The 20,838-nt window shown below is 45.6% G+C and overlaps 1 protein-coding gene across 1 annotated transcript; it reads right to left on the reverse strand.

Moving 5' to 3' along the window:
- Positions 1-379: 379 nt before the first annotated feature.
- LOC121004853 (zinc finger CCCH-type antiviral protein 1-like) lies at positions 380-20,389 on the reverse strand. The gene is made up of 3 exons (XM_040437248.1): positions 20,013-20,389; positions 10,826-10,961; positions 380-1,346 (listed from the first exon to the last, which is right to left on the reverse strand). The coding sequence occupies exons 1-3, from the start codon at positions 20,294-20,296 to the stop codon at positions 1,098-1,100; spliced, it is 669 nt and encodes a 222-aa protein (XP_040293182.1). The 5' UTR covers positions 20,297-20,389; the 3' UTR covers positions 380-1,097.
- Between the last annotated feature and the right edge of the window lie 449 nt (positions 20,390-20,838).

Genomic DNA, 20,838 nt, shown 5'->3' on the forward strand with positions numbered 1-20,838 from the left:
CACAGGAAATGGCAGTAAATGTATGCTCAGCCAATCACTGCCCACAGAGGTGACCCGACTCTCGACTTTCCAGCCATTTCCTGTTTATTGAGCATGTGTGGCGAGCACCTAGGAACATAGCAACCTCTAAATTGCAGCGACAAGAGATCAGTGAGGTGAGTAATGCTTAATTTTTTTTAAATCCTTCCTAACGATTACAAAAAATTTTGTACAACAGTACATAATGTACCCTCAGTAAATACTTATCCACACATGTGCTCTTTCTTTTTCGTTCACAACTCTTGTTTCATGACACATCCTGAGAATCTCCCATGCAGGAGAACAGGTGAAATGGCTGGCGAATGTTGGAGTCATTAACTAGACCAGTTGGTATCAATTAATGAGTCTCTCTTTATTTTAGTGTGGAATAGGAGTAGTAGTACATTAGAGAATAACAAAGTACAGTTCCAAGGCACATAATACAGTGAAATCCTTCCCCAATAGCAACGTATGGACAGCAGCAATGATGTGGGTTGTAGTACTCCTCTCTGTCTCTCTAAAGCCTCTATTGGCATACAGTGAGGTCCTTGTTAAATGTTTCTGCAAATTCTAAGACTGAGGAGAACAGGTTTGAGATACGGCTGGCCAAAACTGTCTCAAAGTGTGGCAGGGTGCATTAGCAATGTTCCCTCTAACAGCAGTTAAGTCTCGGCCATAAACGTGCACAATACCTTGATGACTGACTTCCATGCACAGCATTGTAGATTCTGGACCTTCTGATGTTCATTTTCTCTCTGGAGTACTTTTGATGATAAAGTATGTTCCTTGGCTGTAGAAGTATCAGGGATGAAGGTTCTCTGAGCTCCGGCCTAGTTCTGAGGAGCTTACTGATGTAGACCCTTGCTGTGGCACAGCTAGACTCACTACTCTCTACTGACTAAACTAAAAAGATGATTCCTCGGACCATCTCCTGGCAGCGTAGGAAAGTGAACCTGGGTGGTTAACCCTAAACTGTCCATACAATGCTATCGGGTATACAAATGATGTAAATCACAATGCTTTGCTTGACAATACAACATTTTATCACCTTTGCAGTGGCCTGGTACTGCAGATGCTTCTTATTTTCCCTCTACCCTCAGTGACTGAAGGCGTTCATTGTGTTTCATGGTACATAGCATCTGAAAGTTCTGAATAGACACCTCAGACATACGACTGTGGTTGATTAAGACCGAACTGAACTCCAGGAGGTAGTGAGAACGTTTACAGATGCGATGATTACATTCTCCTCGTGTGAAGAAACCACAAATGTGAAGCCGTGTACAATCCTTACCGAGATCACATGTGTCATGCAGATACTTCACACAAACCTGCAGGAAACAAGGTAAAGGTGTATTCTTATATACAGATAACAGTATTCTAGTAGTTATATTCTTGTACATAGTGGTAGTATTATAGTAGTTATATTCTTGTACCTAGGAGGCGGTATTATAGTAGTTATATTCTTTTACCTAGGAGGCAGTATTATAGTAGTTATATTCTTGTATATAGGAGGCAGTATTATAGTAGTTATATCCTTGTACATAGGAGGCAGTATTATAGTAGTTATATTCTTGTGCATAGGAGGCAGTATTATACTAGTTATATTCTTGTACATAGGAGGCAGTATTATAGTAGTTATATGCTTGTACATAGGAGGCAGTATTATAGTAATTATATTAAGTAAACGTACAGTATCTTCAGCGTAAGGCCTCATGCACACAACCGTTGTGTGTTTTGTGGTCCGCAAATCGCGGATCCGCAAAACATGGATGGCGTCCATGTGCATTCTGCAATTTCTGGAACGGCACGGACAGCCATTGATATAACTGCCTATTATTGTCCGCAAAACGGACAAGAATAGGACAGGTTATATTTTTTTGCGGACCACGGAACGGAGCAACTGATGCGGACAGCACACGGAGTGCTGTATGCATCTTTTGCGGCCCCATTGAAGTGAATGGGTCCGCATCCAAAAACTGCGGCTCGGAAGTGGACCAAAACAACGGTCGTGTGCATGAGGCCTAAAAAATGAGTCCTGGAAGTGATGATACCCCTAGAACAGGGATAAGCAACCTTCTGCACACCAGCTGCTGTGAAACTACAACTCCCAGCATGCACACTTGTCTGTTATTGTAACTCCTATAGAAGTGAAAGGTGGATTCTGGGAGTTGTAGTTTCAGAACAACTGGAGGTTCCTGAACCCTGTTCTAGAGAGCTCTAGAAGAATTGTTACTGTTCCGAAGGCAAAGGGCGGTCACACTAAATATTGATTGGATTTATAATTCTCTTCTGTTCATTCACTTTTAATCCGTAGGATACCAGCGCCGTACATGTACGGCGCTGGAAACAGGGTCACAAATCCCAGCGCCGTACAGCTCCTGCGCCCGCACGATCAACTGCAAGGGTCCGGCAGTCACTGATAGCCGGACCCCTGCTGTATGTGCCGGCATCAGTGAAAACACCCATGCCGGCACATTAACCCTTGCACTGCCGCGGTCTGCGCTGACCGCAGCACATGCGGTATCCTGCCATGCCACACTGCTGTGACGGGGACCCGATGGCTTGGACGGCCCTGGATCTCACAGGAAGCAGGCTGAAGTGTATTACATTGAATAATACACTTACAGTCAATGCATTACAATACGGCTGGCATTGTAAAGGGGATCAGACCCCCAAAAGTTGAAGTCCCAGAGTGGGACAAAAATAAAGTTAAAAAAGTAATAAAAATAGTTTTACAAAAAAATCAAAAGTTTAAAGTAAAAAAAAGTGTCCTCCCAAAAATAAAGTTAAAAAAAGGGAAAAAGAGAAAAGTACACATATTAGGTATCGCCGCGTCCGTATCGACTGGCTCTATAAAAATATCACATGATCCACCCAGTCAGGTGAATGCCATAAAAAATAAAAATAAAAACAGTGCCAAGACCTTACTTCACAAAATGTGTAATACTAAGTGATCAAAAAGGCGTATTTAGCGCAAAATGGTACCAATCAAACCATAATCTCATCTCGCAAAAAATGACATCCTACCTAAGACAATCTCCCAAAAAATAAAAATAAATATGGCTCTCAGAAAATGGCAACACAAAAACAAAATTTTATTCTGTTCAAATAGGCTATCAATGTGTAAAACGTAATAAAAATAAATATTATAGACATATTAGGTATTGCCACATCCGTAACAACCTTCTCTATAAAAATATCATATTATATGCCCCCTCAGGTGAATGCTATAAAAAATGTAAAAAAAAAAACTATGCACAAACAGCCATTTTTCTTCACCTTGCCTCACAAAAAGTGTAATACCAAGCAATCAAAAAGTCTTATGTACCCCAAAATGGTACCAATCAAACCGTAATCTCACCCTGCAAAAAAATGAGATCCTACCTAAGACAATTGGCCACAAAATAAAAAAAACTATGGCTCTCAGAAAATGGCAATACAACAACAAGATTTTATTCTGTTCAAAAAGGCTTTCATTGTGTAAAACGTAACAAAAATAAAAATGATAGACATATTATGTATTGCCGTGTCTGTAACAACCTGCTTTATAAAAATATCACATTATATGCCCCCTCAGGTGAATGCTGTAAAAAAAAAATAATATATATATATATATATATATATATGTCAAATTTTTTTTTTACCTTGCCTCACAAAAAGTGTAATACCATGCGATCAAAAAGTCTTATGTACCCCAAAATGGTACCAATGGAAACATCACCATATGAAGCAAAAAATTTGCCCCCACATAAGACAATCACTTAAAAAATAAAAAACAATGGTACCCGTAAACCAATCCATCAAAATCTGCGCAGCAAAAGCCACATGGCAATTCTTCCCTTCTGCGTCCTGCCATGTGCCCTCACAGCAGTTTACCACCACATATGGGGTGTTGCCATATTCAGGATAAAATTGGTAACAAATTATGGGGTGCTTTTTCTCCTGTTACCCCTTGTGAAAATAAAAAAATTGGGAATAAAGCAACATTTTCTTGGAAGAAATGAAACTTTTCCTTTTTACAGCCAAGTGTTTCCAAATTCTGTAAAACGCTAAGGCCCCTTTCACACGGGCGAGTATTGCGCGCGGATGCGATGCGTGAGTTGAACGCATTGCACCCGCACTGAATACCGACCCATTCACTTCTATGGGGCTGTTCACATGAGCGGTGATTTTCCCTTGTGTGTTGCGTGAAAATCGCAGCATGCTCTATATTCTGCGTTTTTCAAGCAACGCAGGCCCCATAGAAGTGAATGGGGTTGCGTGAAATTCGCAAGCATCCGCAATCAAGTGCGATTTTCACGCACGGTTGCTAGGAAACGATCGGGATGGAGACCCGATCATTATTATTTTCCCTTATAACATGGTTATAAGGGAAAATAATAGCATTCTGAATACAGAATGCATAGTAAAATAGCGCTGGAGGGGTTTAAAAAATATATATATATAATTTAACTCACCTTAGTCCACTTGCTCGGGCAGCCCGGCATCTCCTTCTGTCTCCTTTGCTGAACAGGACCTGTGGTGACGTCACTCCGGTCATCACATGATCCATCACATAATCTTTTACCATGGTGATGGATCATGTGATGGATCATGTGATGACCGGAGTGACGTCACCACAGGTCCTGTTCCTGTAATGAATGCTCACCACAGGTCCTGTTCAGCAAAGGAGACAGAAGGAGATGCCGGGCTGCGAGATCAAGTGGACTAAGATGAGTTAAATTTTTTATTTTTTTTAACCCCTCCAGCGCTATTTTACTATGCATTCTGTATTCAGAATGCTATTATTTTCCCTTATAACCATGTTATAAGGGAAAATAATACTATCTACAGAACACCGATCCCAAGCCCAAACTTCTGTGAAGAAGTTCGGGTTTGGGTACCAAACATGCGTGATTTTTCTCACGCGAGTGCAAAACGCATTGCAATGTTTTGCACTCCCGTGGAAAAATCGCGCGTGTTCCCGCAAGGCACCCGCACATTTTCCCGCAACGCCCGTCTGAAAGAGGCCTTAGGGGGTCCAAGTGCTCAGTACCCCCTTTAATATATTCTTAAAGGGGTGTAGTTTCCAAAACGGAGTCACTTTTTGAGGGTTTCCACTGTAGGGGTACGTCAGGGTCTCTTCAAATACAAAATGGTGCCTAAAAACCATTCTAGCAAAATCTGCCACCAAAATCCATATGGCGCTCTTTTCCTTCTGACCACTGCCACGTGCCCATAGGGCAGTTTACTGACACATATGGGGTATTTCTGTAAACTGCAGAATCAGCGTAATATATATTGAGTTTTATTTTGCTGTTAACCCTTGCTGTGTTGCAAGAAAAAAATTATTAGCATATAAAATCTACCAAAAAAGTGAAATTTTTTAATTTCACCTCCATTTTCCTTTAATTCTTGTGGAACACCTCAAGGGTTAACAAAGTTTGTGACATCAGTTTTAAATAATTTGAGGGGTGTCAATTATGGGTGATTTCCTCTACATAAGCCCCTCAAAATCACTTTATAACTGAATTGGTGCTTAAAAAAATGGTTTTGGAAATTTTGTTTAAAATTTGAAAAATGGCTTCTAAACTTCTAAGCCTTCTAATGTCCTAAAAAAATAAAAAAAATGACATTTACAAAATGATGCCAACATAAAGCAGACATATGGGGAATGTTGATTGATAACTATTTTAAGAGGAATTACTATGTGTTTTAAAAGTCGAAAAAATCTAATTTAGAAAATTGGGAATTTTTCAAAATTTTTGGTAAATTTTGGAGTATTTTATCAATAAAGGTGAAATATATTGACTCAAATTTACCACTGTCATGAAGTATGATGTGTCACGAGAAAACAATTTCAGATTGGCTTGGATAAGTAAAAGCATTCCAAAGTTATTACCACATAGAGTGACATGTCAGATTTGCAAAAATCGGCCTGGGATTTAAGGTGAAAGTGGCTCGGTACTGAAGGGGTTAATTTTGATGTTAATAAACGATTAACACTTATTTTTGAAAGCATTCTTCCTTTACAGCATTTTCCCCACGCCTGTCTAAAACTTTTGCACAGTGCTATATTTTCTAGCTGTCATAGGTTTCACTTTTTGGTGCACAGCCGTCACAGATGTAACAAATTTATTAAGCAGCATCCACCAGAGCCTCTTAGGCCCCTTTCACACTTGCGTTGTTGGATTCCGGCAGGCAGTTCCGTTGCCGTAAATGCCTGCCGGATCCTGAAATCCGTATGCAAACGGATCTGTCTGACAAATGCATTGAAGTACCGGATCCGTTTCTCCAGTGTCATCCGGAAAAACGGATCCGGTATTTATTTTTTTCACATTTTTAAAGGTCTGCGCATGCGCAGACCGGAAGACCGGATCCGTCAATGTGGTAATTTTAAAGGGTTTCTATCACTTCATATCACATATTTAGGTGTCAGACACTAGCGATCCGCTAGTGTCTGCTCTAACAAACCATCCTAATATGATAGGTTTTGGGGCAGCCGTTTTGCTAAAATAACAACTTATATCTATATGCTAATGAGCCTCTAGGTGCTATGGGGGCGTCATTAGCACCTAGAGGCTCCGTCTACCTTCCTAAACTGCCGCCGCCCAGCGCGTCCCTCCAGCCCGCCCATCTCCTGCTGAATGCGATGATCTGCGATCCTCTCCGTGCGCGTCTCTGTTCTGCGCATGCGCAGTGAATGCCTGACCGCTTCCCTGCTCAGACAGCTCCACTGCGCCTGTTCCTCGGAGCACTATGATGTCATCGGCGCAGGCGCAGTGGAGATGTCTGAGCAGGGAAGCGGTCAGGAGGAGATGGGCGGGCTGGAGGGACGCGCTGGGCGGCGACAGTTTATGAAGGTAGACAGAGCCTCTAGGTGCTAATGACGCCCCCATAGCACCTAGAGGCTCATTAGCATATATATATAAGTTGTTATTTTAGCAAAACGGCTGCCCCAAAACCTATCATATTAGGATGGTTCGGTAGAGCAGACACTAGCGGATCGCTAGTGTCTGACACCTAAATATGTGATATGAAGTGATAGAAACCCTTTAATGCCGGATCCGGCACTAATACATTTCAATGGAAATGAATGCCGGATCCAGCATTCCGGCAAGTGTTCGGGAATTTTGGCCGGAGAAAATACCGCAGCATGCTGTAGTATTTTCTCCGGCCAAATACCATAAAAGGGTCGGAACGGAAGACATCCTGAACAATCTTGCTTTCCATTCAGAATGCATTAGGACCAAACTGATCCGGTTCTTTTCCGGTACTGAGCCCCTGTGACGGAACTCAATACCGGAAAACTTTAATGCTAGTGTGAAAGTACCCTTAAGCCTCATTCACACGTCAGTGTTTTGCTCACAGATTTCCATCAGTGATTGTAAGCCAAAAGCAGGATTGGAGGCTACACAGAGAGAAGGTATAAGGAAAAGATCTGCACCTGTTCTGTGTTTAGAGCTGTACCTGGTTTTGGCTCAAAATCACTGATAGAAATCACTGATATGTGAATGAGGCATTAATAAACCGTTCGCATCTTTAGCCTCATTCACACTTCAGTGTTCAGTCAGTGATTTCCATCAGTGATTGCGAGCCAAAACCAGGTGCGGCTCTAAACACAGAAGAGGTGCAGATCTTTTCTTTAGGCCTCATGCACACGACCGTTCCGTTTTTTGCGGATCCGCAAAACACGGAACGCCGCCCGTGTGCCTTCCGCAATTTGCGGAACGGAACAGGCGGCCTATTGTAGAAATGCCTATTCTTGTCTGCAAAACAGACGGGGCCACAGAACGGAGCAATGGATGCGGACAGCACACTGAGTGCTGTCCGCATCTTTCGCGGCCCCATTGAAGTGAATGGGTCCGTATCCAAGCCGCAAAAACTGCGGCTTGGGTGCGGACCAGAACAACAGTCGTGTGCATGAGGCCTTATACCTTTATGTCTGTGGAGGCTCCAATCCTAGTTTTGGCTCACAATCAGCGATAGAAATCGACACTGACCAAAACACTGCTGTGTGAATGAGGCTTTAATGTGTAAAACACCAGTGTTTAGTAAATGAGCCCCATTGTGTGTACTGTACAGGACCTTGAAGTAGCTTCAGTCCTCAAAACAGGAAAGGATTTCCAGCTTCCAGCAGTTCGTTCTGACTTTTATATGTAAGAATTTGCTTTATTTGTATTGCCTATTAATGGTACATAGTTACATTAAAAGGATTATCCAGCACTGAACTTTTTTTAACATACCTCTACAGAGTGACTGGCCCTGCAGTGGGGCTTACACTTACCTGGTCTCCTCTGCTGGATTCCGGCTGTATTACTCCATGGCCATCCTCCACAGTTCCCATGGTTCTGAGAATCAACATCCTGTTGAACGCATCACGTGACTGCTGCAGCGGTCACCTGTCACCAATGCGGTACGTCACTGGGTCATATGCCGAACGGGTAACAGGTAACCACTGCAGCCAGTGATTGGCTGCAGCGGTCACATGACGCTTGCAGCCGTGGGAACTGCAGATGCGGCCGTGCATTGATGTAGCCAGAATCAATGGGTCTGTTGAAAAACGTTTAGTGTTGGATAACCCCTCTAAGGATGGTCACTAATACTACTTGGGTACCACAGGGGGCAGTGTTGGTCACTATTCTCTTTAATATATTTATATATTTCTTTTTTTTTGTGGGGTTAACACAAAAGAGGACAGTATACTGCTACAGATGTATATGGATAGATTGGAGGCTTGGGCAGAAATGTACAATGATTAATGTAAGGTTATGCACATGGGAAGGAATAATGCAAGTCACCTGTACATACTAAATAGTAAAATACTAGGTAATGCCTCAATTACACATCAGTTTTTGGTCAGTGATTTCCATCAGTAATTTTGAGCCAAAACCAGGTGTAGCTCTAAACACAGAACAGGTGCCGACTTTTCCCTAAGGCTGGGTTCACACTTGAGCGTTTTACAGCGCGTTCAAACGCGCTGTAAAACGCTCAACACATGAAAACCAATGCTTCCCTATGGCCCTGGTTCTCACTTGAGCGTTTTACAGCGCTGAAAAACGCGCTGTAAAACGCCCTACGCTCAAACAAGTACTTGAGCTTCTTTGGGGCGTTTTGACGCGCGTTTGTGGCCATAGGACATTGCAGTCAATCACACAAACGCGCGTCAAACGCGCGTTTACTATTGCAAAAAACGCTCGTCAAAAACGCGTGTTAAACGCGCATATCAAAGACGCTCAGGTCTGAACCCAGCCTTATACTTTATGTCTGTGGAGGCTCCAATCCTGGTTTTGTCTTACAATCACTGATGGAAATCCCTGACCAAAACCTTGATTTGTGAAAGAGGCTTTACACTTGGAAAATAACTTAGTTTACAGTAAAGTTAAAGGTGTTGTCTCATCATAGACAATGGGAGCATATCACTAGGATATGCCCCCATTGTCTTATAGGTGCAGGTCCCACCGCTGGGACCTGCACCTATATAGAGAACGGAGCCCCACAAGGTGGTGGTTAAAGGACTCCGGTCCAGCCACCACCAAGCCGGCTCCCCCCGCTCCTATTCATTTCTATGGGGCTGACAGAAATATTTTCACCGGCCCCATAAAAAATGAATGGAGGGCGGCTGCGCATGCGCAATGCGCCCTCCTTCACTTTCGGGACTCCGTTCTCGATATAGGTGCGAGTCCCAGCAGTGGGACCCGTACATATAAGACAATGGGGACAGGGGCCTAGCTAGAACTGACTGGGCCCCACTGCAAATTTTTGTTCAGGGCCACTCACAAACTTAATGGACGCACTCATACACGCATTCACCACGTACATGGACACACTCATCACATACATAAATGCGCTCATACACACACTCGCCAAATAAATGGACGCGCTCATACACGCACTCACCACATACATGGACGCACTCACCACATACATGGACATATATATATATATATATACACACACATGAACATAGAAGTAGTTCTACACCTATTTCTACACACAGACACTTACCTTTCCTGTAGACAGCTGATGTCTGGTCCTCACAGGCAGCCTGGAGAAGTAGGTGCCATCACCCCTCTGTGCCATCCAGGGACAGCAGTGGAGGGGTTAATCAGTAACTACTATGGGGGGGGGGGCAGGCATTGTAGAGCCCTGTGGGCTGGAGCACCTGGCCTGCTCTGCATTAGCTTCACACTGGTGGGTGGGGCTTGATCCCATAAAGTTCTACTATTGGCTGGCAGCCAATAGAAAACAGAAAGCAGTACTGGCAAGTGGTGTGCCAGTACTCCGGATCCCAGCCTGAGAACGGCCATAGGAGAAGGAGGAGGAGGAGGAGGAGGAGTAAGGACCTTCAGTGGGAGGAGCTCCAGCGCTGCTGCTGTAAGGGGCATCAGTTGTGAGTAGGGGCAGCCCTAGATCTAATATAAACATTCAGTACTGCTCTGGGGCCCCTTCTGAGCTTCCCCTGCTTCCCTGATAGCTACGCCACTGAATGGGGGGCATATCCTAGCGATATGCCCCCATTGTCTATGATGAGGCAACCCCTTTAATTGTGGGAACCAGCGTCACGCAACTGCTGCTATCAAATAAGATCATGAGATTAACTTTTAGTATAGTCTTTTTTATCTTTACAATCTATATTACTATGTTATATGTCTTTGATGTTCACATTTTCTTATTATAGTGGTTAAACTTTACTAGTTTTTCATAAAGTTATGATGATCTCTTCTTGCAATGTTTTCATCTTGCAATGATTGCCAGGGAACTGTATTAATCATTTCACTTTGCCTCATAGATTTATGGTATATCTGAGCTGTTGTGTTGTACTTACCTCCGGCAGCAGTTGGTGGTCGTTCTGGAACAGGAGAACTTTTAGCTCCTCTTCATTCAGTCCACTAATCTCATTGGCTTTTAAAACCGACCGGTTATGATCTGATAAAACATCATGGGAGAGCTTGCACTGTGGCCTGAAATGGAGGAAACACATCTGCTGGGCCGCTTGTAACTAATCCTATCATGGGTGATACAGTCTGCTAAGCTAAAGTATCTAACCCTATCAAGTGTGATACTGTCTGACGATTTGTGTTGAGCAGGTCTCATGTATGAATATTTCCTGCACCACATGGAGAAGGACTATTGTAAGGTCTCTTGCAGACGAGCGTAGGTGTCCCGTTGCCGTATTGCGGATCCGCAATACATGGGCACCGTTCTCTGTGCATTCCGCATCACGGATGCGGACCCATTGACTTGGGTCTGCAAATCGGGAGATGCGGAACGGAATCACGGAACGGAACCCCACGGAAGCACTACGGAGTGCTTCTGTGGTGTTCTGTTCCGTGCTTCCGTTCCGCAAAAGGATAGAACTTGTTCTATCTTTTTGCGGAACGGACGGATTGTGGACCCCGTTTAAGTGAATGGGTCTGCGATCTGCATGCGGCTGCCCCACGGTCGGTGCCCGTGCATTGCAGACCGCAATTTGCGGCCCACAGCACTGGCACGGAGCCCTTACGTTCGTCTGAAAGAGGCCTAATGCTCACACGTTTTGTTATGTCTTATCTATGGCTGATTACTGTCATAGCCACTATCAAGATCTGACTATCCCATGTAAATGAATGTAAGGCCTCATGAGCATGACAGTGTTCGTTTTGTGGTTCACAAACAGCGACTCCTCAAAATACAGATGCGGTCCATGTGGCGTCCGCTTTTTTTGGCGAACCTATTGACTTCAATGGGTCCTTGGTGTACATTTTGAGGACATATTCTATCTATCTGCGGAATAGAGATACAGAAAGCACACCCATGTGCTTTCTGCATCCATATGTCCATTCCACAAAAACATAGTACATGTCCTATACTTGGCTGAAAAATGCGGACCACGGACTCATTGAAGTTAATGGGTATGCAAAAATGCAGATGTAACGTGTACAGTATCCATATTTTGCAGATCCCTGCACTGAACATCATTTAGTGGCCACCTATCTTCTGCCCTGTGCGTTACTAGCAGGTCACCTACAACCTACCCGATAAATTGTCCTATACTGTATAGTATTCTCCAGGTCACCCACCTTTAACCTTCTACACATTATTCTTTTTTTTTTAATAGTGTTTATTTAACACTTTTGCATTAAGTACAACAATTCCAAAGGGAAAAGAAACAATTCACATAGACACATTCATCAACATATGCAATTCCGGTAATGATCAAGTGTACATGTGCTTCCTGACAGCAGAAGAGATAAAGAATAACTTTAGTGCTTTAAAGTCCAAACTGATGGTCTCTGTCGCCACTTGGCTGACACCGGAGCCCACTCATCCCACAATCACGCACTCATTCACACGCTTGGGCAGTCCAGTCACTACTCCTAACACTCCCTCATGTCGTGCCCTCGGCCTGCACCCATAGGCCCCAGATTTTATCAAATCGATCCGGTACCCCCCTTGCTGCATATGTCAGCTTGTACATCTGAAGGTCTTTATTTATAAGCTGCGACCACTGGTCCATAGTTGGGCATTTAGGTGGTTTCCCATTCAGAAGGATATTCTTCCTCCCATAGAACATCAATAGTCGAAACAGTTTTCTACCATATTTAGTCGGAGTAGCTTCAGAGACCAGTCCCAACAAACATACCATAGGATCACAAATCTTCACTTCGCGTTGATGAAACTGCATATCCCCATCCAATACACTTGCATTACCGGGCACAGCCAAACCATGTGGAAAAAGGAGCCCCTTGCCTCTCCACACCTCCCACAAGCCGGATCCGGTGTTTGCCGCACGTGATAAAGACGCAACGGAGTCAAATATACCCTATGCATCCATTTGGCTTGGATGAGCTGATCGCGGACGTCCTCCACCCCGAGCGCCACTCCTCCAGATGAGAGTCTTCCAACTCAGGGATATCCGCCGACCATCTAACAAAGGATCGCCGAATAGGAGACTCCTGCATCTTTACAATTTCTACATAAAAGGATGAGATTGGTTTATACGGATGCACCTTCCTGGCTACCGATTCCAGAGGGCCACAATCCAAGTTTAATGACAAGGATTTGAACTGCGTTTCACAAGCATGTCTCAGCTGGAGGTAGCAGTAAAAGCTCGCCCGGGGCAGCAGGAAGTCAGTCCGCAAGCTCTCAAAGGAGCGAAAAACCCCCTCATGATACAGTTGTGTATTTAATCCCTTTCCGGGGCCAAAACTCGAAGTCTGAAAGGTTCAGGAGTTCGGGAAGACGTGTATTGCGCCACAGGGGGGTGTATGGAGACCAGGTCTCCCCCGTAGGCTCTTCAACATGTGTCTCCACAAACCGTACCCATGCCTCAATCACCGTCACTATGGCTTCCGTATACCTCCTGGCTCCCAGAGCCCCCCCCCTATAAACCAGGTTCGTCTTCGTAGGACCCCACCAGCGCCGCCTCAAGCACTACCGCCGGGTTATTGGCGTCCTCCCTGATCCACCAGGACGCATACATCAAACGGGTTGCTACATAATAAACATACATGTCCGGTAGTTGCAATCCCCCTTGTGTATACAAAGCCTTCAGGGTTTTCCTGGCCAACCTTGGGGTCTGATGGTGCCATAGGAAAAGAGACATACTTCTGTGTAAGGAGTCGAAATGGGGGTCTTGGGGATCTTTACAGGGGCCGCTCTCTACACATACAATAGTTTGGGTAACAATACCATCTTGATGATATTGATTCTGCCCACAAGGGTTAAAGGGAGGTTTTCCCAAGCTTCCAACTTGCGCGTGACATACTCCATTATAGGTCTCAAGTTCAACTGACAAAACTGCCTCGGGTCCCTATGGATTTGAATCCCCAAATAAAGGAAACTGTCAATCACCCTCAGGGGTGACACCGGGGAAATATATATGTCCTCTTCTACATCTATCCTACATAGACTGGATTTGGCCCAGTTTACCCGGAGTCCCGAGTACCTACCGTATCCATTTACAATATCTAACAGAGCTTCTAAGGATGGGCCAGCATCAGCCAAGTACACTAACAAGTCATCTGCGTACAGTGACAATTTCTTCTGCACCCCCGCTATCGTCCACCCCTCTATCAGAGAGCTGTTATTGATCAGTTGGGTAAGGGGTTCCATTATAAGGGCAAATAATAACGGCGAGAGAGGACACCCCTGTCTGGTGCCCCTATACAGCCTGAAGGAACGGGAAAGAGATCCATTCACTCTGATACGTGCCGTAGGCGCCTGGTATAGCAATTGGACCCACTTGACAAAAGATTGAGGAAAATGAAGACAGTGCATCGCCTCCCAAATGAAATGCCACTCTACAGAGTCGAAGGCCTTCTCATTATCGAGGGATGCCAGGACCCTCGAGCCAGCGTTGTCATGTCTGACCTGCAAATTTGTAAATAACCTCCTGAGGTTTATGTCGGCTGTCTTTCCGGGCATAAAGCCCGATTGGTCCGGGGCAATGATGGATAAAATTACCACACTCAGGCGCCTAGCTAGAATTTTGGCTAGGATTTTAGCATCCGTATTCAGAAGGGATATCGGCCTATACGACGCACATTGGTCCGGAAGCTTCCCAGCCTTGTGAATCACTACGATGGTGGCCTCTCCAAAGGATGGCGGCAACCCACCGGATTCATAAGCATAGTTAAAAAGCTGAAGCAAACGTGCACAGTGAAGATCAATATCCAACCTGTACCACTCTACCGGGAAGCCATCCGGACCAGGTGATCTCCCCACCGACATACTCTCAATCAATCGCGGCCTTGATCTCCCCTTTATCTATAGGCCTCTCTAAATACGTCTTATCTGCCCTGGCCAAAGGTGTCAGAGGGATAGACTGAAGGTAGGATCGCATCTCTTCCGGGGACGAACTCGTTTTAGAACTATACAAATCAGTATAGAATTGAGCAAATTGTTCACATATATCCCCAGGGCGAAATACCTTTGAGCCATCCCCACAAGTAATGTGAGGAACTATAGTCTGTGGCGCTTCCATTCTAGCAAGAAACGCCAGGGCACTCCCGTTTTTATCGCCGTCTGAAAACACCAGGCGCCTTTGAAACAGAAGCCTCTTTTGAGTATATTCTGTCAAGTGTAATCTAAGGTTCCTCTGCGCTTCATCCCATACTCTATGGTTCTCTTTGCTAGGATCCTGCGTATAATTATATTCTTTCTCCACAACTTCCTTTTCCAGCTTAACTCTAGTGGTGCCTAACTCTTTCCTATGCGAGGCTATCGCGTGGACCAAGGTGCCACGCAATACCACTTTAAAAGCCTCCCACTCCACTAACGGGTTGGCTGAACCCTCGTTATTTTCCCAGTATTCCTTTATGCCTTGTTGCGCAGCCCAGGCCACTGGTAAAACCTCCAGCCATTTGCTATTAAGTCTCCATATTCTTTCCGCAGGAGCTAGTGGTTGCCTTAGGGTTACCATTAATGGGGCATGGTCAGAGATGCCTCTCGGTAAATATTCTGCCGCCGCCAGACAGGGTAGCAAGTCTTTACTAAGAAACACTAAGTCAATTCGGGAAAGTGTAGCATAGGAGGCAGAGTAGCAGGAAAACTGACGTTCCCCAGGATGTAGGTACCTCCATCCCTCCGTTAGAGCAAACACCTCCGCCCAGGAACTCAATGCGTCGCTATGGGTTCCACTGGGGCGAAGCCTATCCACATCCCGGTCAAGGACTGCATTGTAATCTCCGAACACAATCAGTGGCGCGGCGGGCATCGTCGCCACTCGTTTCATAATCTCGTCCAGTATCTCCCTCTGGAAGGGGGGGGGGGACATAAACCCCCACTATGAGATAGTCGATGCCTCTAATTGCAGCATGGAGAATGACAAAACGCCCCAGCATATCAGTCTGGACCGAGTAAGACCGGAATGGAAGGGACTTCGCCACCAGAATTGACACACCCCTTGCCCTGGTAGTATACACAGCATGATATGCCGCTCCCACCCAGGGATTCTTCAGCGCCAAAAGTTTCTGCCCTTGCAGATGTGTCTCCTGCAATACCAGTACATCGGGACTATGGCTCTTCAGGTAATTAAAGACAAGGGACCGTTTAATTTTGTCATCAAGTCCCCTGACATTCCAGGAGACAAACCGACAGACTGTCATCATGGCGGTAGGGAATCGCTATAACCCAAGAGGACACCGGACCATCCAAGCCATGCACACACACATCCATACCAAACATTCAGTAAAAAAGTGTAAACTTCCCAACTTGCCTTAATCACCAGGCCAAACCCCCCTCCCTGCCCAGATGACCCCAACATATCCGAGCCTAGACACCCAAACTGCAGTAGTACAACTAGTAAATAGTAAGACGGGAGAGACCCGTTCTAAACGCTGTAACCCTCGGTGAAAACTAAACTAGACCCATGGAACAGAACAGTCTTGTCAAACACAGCTCCTCTCTATAACACGGCCATCTTTAAGCATATACCGAGACCCCCCAGCCCATAAGTCTCAATATACTCAGCCCCTCCGGTCGAGGCATTCAGATGCTTCTTCTGGAGTGGAGAAGAATTTCACTGAGTCTCCGTCTTGCACCCTGAGTCGTGCTGGGTACATCATAGCGTAGGCGAATCCTTTCTCTCGCAGCCGGGCCCTCACTGCCGTGAATTGCCTTGGCTGTTTCTGGACCTCTGAAGAAAAGTCTGGGTAGAAGGATATCCGGGTATTATCAAAACGAATGTCCTTTAGGCGGCGGGCCGCCGCAAGCACTGCATCACGGTCCCTATAGTTCAGGACTTTAAAGATGAAAGATTGTGGTGGGGCCCCAGGGGGTAAAGGTCTGGTGGGTATCCTGTGGGCCCGCTCCACCGCAAAATTCGCCGATAGACGGATGGGATCAAGAACTTGCTTGATAAGGTGCTCCGAAAATTCTTCCGGGGATTGGCCCTCCGCTCTTTTAGGTAGTCCCATAATGCGGATATTGTTCCTTTTGTTACGGTTTTCAGCGTCCTCCACTTTCGCCATCAGTGTCTTAACTTGATTTTGGAGAGTACGGACCGCAGAATCTCCACGCTGTGTCCTATCTTCTACCTCTCCCAACCTCCTCTGCACCTCAGTTGTTCTTTCTCGTATCTTGTCAATGTCGTGTCTGAGGCGGGTAAGGTCTGCCTGGACATGATCAATTTTGACCGTGAGCGCCGTCTGGCAAGTTGTGATGGCCGCCATAATTGTAGAGAGATCCACCGCCGCTTGTTCCGTGGGGGTACCATCCCCTTAAGTCTCCGTCTGGCTCATATTATCAATCATCAACTTAGGCGAAATAGTAGGCCCAGGGGTGCCCATTTTGCGGCCCATAAAGCGTTTGAAAGTTCACATATGATAAAGGTAACAGCCCCTCAGGGGTCACTTGTGATGTAAAGCGTTAGAGGGCACAGTTCCACCCTATGAGCAGGTGCAGTACCAAGGGGCGTCTAGGGGACGTCAGCAGGGACCAGTACAGTGCAATTCAGCAGTTTCCCTCTTTCTGGGTGCAGTAGTGCGCCAGCCACTTCCCCTGTGGCCTATAACTGATAGGTGCACTCCCCACAAAATCTAAAGGCAGCTCTCTCTTCTAAGCAGGAAAGAAGACTGTACCTCAGTGATGGCCCGGATCTGTGTCACTCCAGGCTACTTTTACCCCTTGCTGCTGCTCAGGAGGGAAGGGGGGGGGGAGAGGTTTCAGAAGCTGCCACCGGAGTGTTGTCCCTTGTTGTGCAGGCAGAGGAGGAGAAATGCAGGCGTGACAGGCGCCGCAGCTGAAATGGCTCCAGTACTATGAAGCACACGTGGGAGAGTCCCGAAGGTAGCGGCACTTCAGGCGGGTAACTGGGAGCCACACGCACCCTTCACTGCAAGCTCCGTCGGCTCTCTGCCCTCGGGGAAAGTAACAGCAGGGTTCCGTTACCTCCCGCACTCACATCGGAGGATCTGAAGTCCGGGGTATCGGGGAGGTAATATGGCTGCTCCCGTGACAGTATGAGGGCCTTCACACCGGCGAGCTGGCAAGGACCCAGAATCGGGTAGGCAGGCAATCTTTACTCTGGCGGGTCGCCGGGTGTCTCAGGGGGTCTCTAGATAAACCACACGGGGTCAGGAGTCGCCGATGGTCAGGATATTTCCAGGATGCCGCTAGAGTAACATGCGACGTCACGCCATGACAGTCAGGCCACTCCCCTCCTTCTACACATTATTCTACACATTATTCCTGCTCTGTGCAATATTTCCGGGTCACCTACCTCCTGCCATGTACATTACTCTCAGGTCAACCAGTACCTGGCCTAAATAATACTCCCAAGTCATCCAGCTTCTGCTCTGTACATTACTGCTGGGTCATCCACCTCTTTCCCTGTACATTCTTCCTGGGTTACCCACCTTTTGTCCTGTACATTGCTTCTAGGTAACCCACCGCTTAGTTCTAGATACCCACCCCAGTCCTGTACATTTCTCTTTGAACAATCACCCTCTGTACTGTACGTTACTTCTTGGTCACCTATTTTCTGCCCTATAAATTGTTGTATATATTACTCTCAGGTCACCCACCTTTTGCCCTGTACAGAACTCACAATTCATCCATCTCCTGCTCTGAACATTACTCTTGGGTCAACCACTACCTGCCTTGAACATTACTGCCCTGTACATTATTCCTGGGGCATATTTTGCCCTATACATTGATTATAGGTCACCTAACTCCTTAACTGTATGTTACTCTAGGGTCGACCAACACCTAAACTATAGAGGTGAAACGCGAAAAATATGAATATCGTGCAAAGTTGATTTATTTCAGTAATGCAACTTAAAAGGTGGAACTAATATATGAGATAGACTCATTACATGCAAAGCGAGATATTTTAAGCCTTTATTTGAACTAATTTGGATGATTATGGTTTACAGCTTATGAAAACCCCAAAGTCACAATCTCAGGTACCCTTTGCTCAGGGGATATGGATTCATTAGCTGACTAGAGTGTGACACTTTGAGCCTAGAATATTGAACCTTTTCACAAAATTCAAATTTTCAAGGGATTCTGTCATCAGAAATGAGCCCTATAAGCTAAACATATGGCAATGTCCCTTGTAAAACACTGAATCCTAAAGTGAGTTTATCAAATGCCCCTGTGGCTCTATATTCATAAAAAAGCGGTTTATATCACCTGTCAATCACTTCAAAATGTGTCCAAGGGGACGTCTCATGGTGAAAGGTGCCCGGCTGCAGCCATTTTGTTTAGGTGCCCAGCGCCGCCTTCTGAGCTGAAATTGCCGTCCTCCCTTTCATTCGATCCGCCTACCTCAGGTGACTAACCTTCCTTGTGCCCAGCCGTGCCCAGCCACGCCCGCCTGTGAAGGAGCCCAGCACCGCCTATGTCTCCTCCTTTCATCTACGATAGATAGCCGTAATCTCGCAATGCGCGAGCTCGCGCATGTGCAGTTCTTTCCCTGAGGCTGATGCCAGCACAGGGAAGGAACACTATACCGGCACTGCGCATGCGCGAGCTCGCACATCGCGAGATTACGGCTATCTATCGTAGATGAAAGGAGGAGACATAGGCGGTGCTGGGCTCCTTCACAGGCGGGCGTGGCTGGGCACAAGGAAGGTTAGTCACCTGAGGTAGGCGGATCGAATGAAAGGGAGGGCGGGCGATTTCAGCTCAGAAGGCGGCGCTGGGCACCTAAACGAGATGGCTGCAGCCGGGCACCTTTCACCATGAGACGTCCCCTTGGACACATTTTGAAGTGATTGACAGGTGATATAAACCGCTTTTTTATGAATATAGAGCCACAGGGGCATTTGATAAACTCACTTTAGGATTCAGTGTTTTACAAGGGACATCGCCATATGTCTAGCTTATAGGGCTCATTTCTGATGACAGAATCCCTTTAAGCTGCATTAATGCAATTCCTTTTAATTTGCATTACTGAAATAAATGGACTTTTGCACGATATTCAAATTTTCACCTATATATTACTTCTAGGTCACCCACTTCTTGCCCTCCATATTACTACTGGATCACCAACCTCTTGCCCTGTACATTATTCCCAGATAACCTACCTCTTGCCAGGCCAGCATTTGCCCTGCAGATAGTGTCGGCATAGGTGCAGCTTGTCACACTCCTCCTCTGGTTCATTCTTGAAATATTTGGCACAGATCCTCACTGGGTTTTGGGCCAAGATCAGTTCCCCGACCTTCGTAAACTTCTGGGGTTCATCCTGCAGTATCTCTTCTATCTGCTGGGTAGGAAGCTCCAAGAATTCAGGCAGCAGTTGCCTGGGCAGTCGACCACCTTGTGAGCAAAGAACCTTGGTCAGGAAGGCAGTGACTGTGGGGTCTGACATGATTCTGGGGCACTTGGTTGTGGCCCCTGGACTTCTTTGTGGGAAAAGCTCTTCTGCAGATTCCTAGGTGCCTGGAGAGACTGGGCTGCCTAGCTGCTGACACCACTCTTATTCCTCCTGTACAGGGGCGTGTCCCTCACAGGTCAGACAAGAAATGAAACTAGAACACAAGCATACAACTGGGCAATCTCAGTACTTATGTATCCATATACAGTTGTGTTCCAATAATAGCAGTGTGTTTAAAAAAAGTGAATAAAGCTTAAAATCCTTCTAATAGCTTTTATTTCCATACACACAAATGCATTGGGAACACTACACATTCTATTCCAAATCAAAACATGGAGAAAAATATATCAAATTTATGTTGCACCTCTAAAAAAATTGAAGAAAAGTGAATATTAGACTGTTCAAAAAAATAGCAGTGTTTGTATTCTTCTTTACAAACTCAAACATTCACTATATAAACTGAAAAATGTTTGAAGATTTTGCTTTCCTTTGAAACACTGAACTAATATTTAGTTGTATAACCGCTGTTTCTGAGA

This window comes from Bufo bufo, chromosome 1, assembly GCF_905171765.1.
Source record: "Bufo bufo chromosome 1, aBufBuf1.1, whole genome shotgun sequence".
Taxonomy (NCBI): Eukaryota; Metazoa; Chordata; class Amphibia; order Anura; family Bufonidae; genus Bufo; species Bufo bufo.